This window comes from Carettochelys insculpta, chromosome 1 (genome assembly GCF_033958435.1).
Source record: "Carettochelys insculpta isolate YL-2023 chromosome 1, ASM3395843v1, whole genome shotgun sequence".
NCBI lineage: Eukaryota > Metazoa > Chordata > Testudines > Carettochelyidae > Carettochelys > Carettochelys insculpta.
In genome coordinates, this window is record NC_134137.1 from 9,089,764 (window position 1) to 9,093,198 (window position 3,435).

At 44.8% G+C, this 3,435-nt stretch overlaps 1 protein-coding gene across 1 annotated transcript; it reads right to left on the reverse strand.

Moving 5' to 3' along the window:
• Positions 1-1,902: 1,902 nt before the first annotated feature.
• Positions 1,903-2,838, reverse strand: LOC142003166 (olfactory receptor 51G2-like). Its single transcript, XM_074979887.1, has one exon. The coding sequence runs from the start codon at positions 2,836-2,838 to the stop codon at positions 1,903-1,905; it is 936 nt and encodes a 311-aa protein (XP_074835988.1).
• Positions 2,839-3,435: the final 597 nt, after the last annotated feature.

Sequence of the window (3,435 nt, forward strand, 5' to 3'; positions counted from 1 at the left end):
CATATGTATTCCAGTTCTCGTGTGTTCAAGTCCGTTAGTCAATAGGGGTATTTCTTCTTGGAAATACGGGTGCTTGCGGATCTCCGTGGACATTTTCAGGGATGCGAGCACAGATTGCTTGTGGAACGATGCATGACACATATATGTTTCGGAACACTGATCTGTACAGGAAGCTGCAAAAAGGCACTTTCCTTCCAGACCAGAAGATCACTGGAGGTCCATGGTGTGCAGTGAGAACTTTCCAATTATGCTGTAAAATGTTGTCAATTTCCCACCTCTGTGGCCCTTTGCAGTGATTCTCCTGCTCTCTGGGGTCACCTCCCCCTTCCCCATTGCAACCATGGAGTAACCTCCAAAATTTTCAGCAGTTACCCATTTAATCATCACCCTTTTTTTTTTTGATCTCTCATACACACCGTGTTCTGTGGTGGATTTGAAACATTGATGCATTTGATCCTTATTTAGCTTCTTATATGTGCTGCTGTGTGCTAACCTTTCTATTAAGACCATAACCACAGTAAATGTAAGTTCAATGTGACACTAATGTACAATTTATTTAGCTGAGAAAAGTGGGTGTCCTGTGGTAGTGTTTGTCATGTTGAAGTATGAAGTGTTACGTAAAAGGTTGGGTCCACTGCTTGTAGGGGAAGTTCAAAAGCTGCTGAGCCCCTGTTCGTGGGGGAGGAGGGTGTGATTTCATTATTTTATCCATGGTAACCCAAGGTCTACTACTGTTACGACAACTACCATTACTCAGAGCCCCACCACCATCATGGTGCTTCCTGGGTGACAGAATTAATTCAGATCCTCCATTTCTTCTGAGAGCTCATCTGCTACCCATTTGTTTGCATTAGGCCACGTTCTCTTCCACTTTCATTGAGGCTTCCTCATTGGGAAGGCCAGAACTGGACCATAGTAAAAATTGTCCTGGAGACCAGGCTACTGGGGGAGTCGCAGATTATCCACCTTCTGTGGGGAACTCCTTTGGGTCTGGCACATGTGTGGAGGTCTTCTCTTTGGCCTCACATCCTTTACCCAGAGCAGGTGGACTGTTTCAGCTTTCTCAAAGTGGCTCAGGTACGTGGGTAACTGGAGTCAGGGCCCAGATCTAACTTCTAGCCAGGAGTGAAGCAGAAGCCTCAAGTAATGAGGAACAGTGGGTGTAGTCCTGGAGAGAGAGATGGGGCAGAGGGAGAAACCTCTGGGGAATGGACTCAATGGGCATCCGGTGTACAGAGCCATTACATGGAATTTGGGAGGGAGAAAATAAATGTCTTCTCCTGTGGCCTCTACTTTAACCATGGTTTTGACGTGACTCAGTCACATCCACCTGGCTGTGAATGTTGGGAAAGGGTGGGTGGCTCTGCTCCTTGAATGACCCCCTCCACAGCTGGTGAAGTGCTGAGGGTTCGCACAGTATCCAGAGCACACAGAAAGCCAGGAGTGTGATTGCAAAACAGTTCAACAGTTTTTCCAATGGCCTGTGGATTTCTAACCAGAGACAAAACAGTCACAAGCCAGTTGAAATGGGAAAAAATTCATTCATATAACTTCTCTTTATCGAACGCTTCAACATGAACCATGATGTTGGGGCACCAACAGATACATCACGTTATGGGTTACCATATCATCAATGCCGTCAATATCCATGAAAACAAGCATCTTGTGAACATTCCAGACTGCCTTGGTCTCTTTCCCCCATAGTCCTGTCCTCTCCCACCAGTGGGAGGGGACAGCCCCTCTCCCATTGCTTCAGACCATAGATCTAATCTAACTGCTCTCTGCACAATGTAAAAATAAAGGTTTTGTTCACCCAGAAACAGCAGTCCAGCATGGATTGGGCAACCCAATTGCTTCAAGGCCCATATGAGTAGTGGTGGAAATGGGCGACAAAATGACACTTCATTTGCTGAACACCCTAATGATACTTGCACGGAGGTGTTTGCTTTTCAAACTATATATGATTGGGTTCATCAGAGGTGGAATAAGCAGAGAAGCATAGCCCAGGAGACTTTCAAGAAGGTGAGAAGAGTTCACCCTGATTCTGTATATCACAGTGAGGCTAATCTCTCCTGTGTAGAAGAAAAGGACAGCACAGATATGGGAGACACAGGTGTTCAGGGCCCTGAGACTCTCCTTGTGGGAAGCCACGCTCAGTGCTGTTTTGAGAATCATCACATAAGATAGGAGAATAAGCAGTAAGTCCAACCCCAATGTGAAGGATGTAGTAAATATGCCATAGATGTAGTTGACTGTGATGTCTGAACAAGCCAACTGCATGACCGCCTGATGCAGGCAATAGGAATGGGAGAGGACGTTAGCTCGACAATACTGAAACCTTTTCAAGAGAAGGGGGAATGGAATCATTAAAGCCACCCCTCTTAGCACAAACACCAGTCCCATTGTGGCTACTCTTGGCAAGGTTAAGATAGAAGCATATCTCAGTGGGTTACAAATTGCAATCAAGCGGTCAAAGGCCATCAATAGGAGCAGAGAGGATTCAGTGCAATGAATGAGGTGGATGAAGAATAGCTGGGCAAAACAGGCGTTCAGGTCGATCTCCCTAGAGTTAAACAAGTATATTCCAAGTGTTGTCGGTATAGTGGCTATGGATAAGGCAAGGTCTGTGATGGCCAATAAGGAAAGGAAAATGTACATGGGTTCATGGAGGCTTGGATCTGTTTTTACAATGAACAAAATGAATGAATTTCCTATTATAGAAATAATGTAAACAAAGCAGAAGGCAATAGAAATCCAGAGATGAGTGTTCTCCTGCCCAGTTATCCCGGTAAGAATGAATACTGAATGTGTGAATTTGGTATCGTTGACAGCTGACATTATGTACTGGACGGGTTAGAGAAGTTCCGAGCTTTCCTTCCTGAAAAGAAAAATAACAGGAGACTAGATGGTATTGAGTGAGACATCACTGTGCCTTTAATAAATGCTCATGTTCATGCCCTCTGTCCCCAAGAATGTCTCCTAGAGAAGTTGAAGTGCTTTGCCTGGCAAGCATAGACACAGATTGTACAGTTCCATCATCCCACATGCTTTCCTTCTTCCTTGCAGGACCTGAATCCTCTCCTTATTCACAAGTCTGTAGATCTTTGACAAAATAAAAACTAACACCGTTATTTTTCTTGGGAAAGGAGAAGGTGGTGTAATAAATGGGTGAATAGTGCAAACAGTGGATTTTTATTCATGCCCTGTTGATATCAAATTTACTTCAGCCTTGATTATGCAACAGGAGATGGGTGTGAATTACCTACAACTACCATTCATAGAATCATAGAAGAGAAGGACTGGAAGGGACCTCGAGAGGCCATCGAGTCCAGCCCCCTGCCCTCATGGCAGGACCAAGCACTTTCTAGACCATCCCTGAAAGCCATCTATCTAAACTCTTCTTAAATAGCTCCAGTGATGGAGTTTCTAACACCT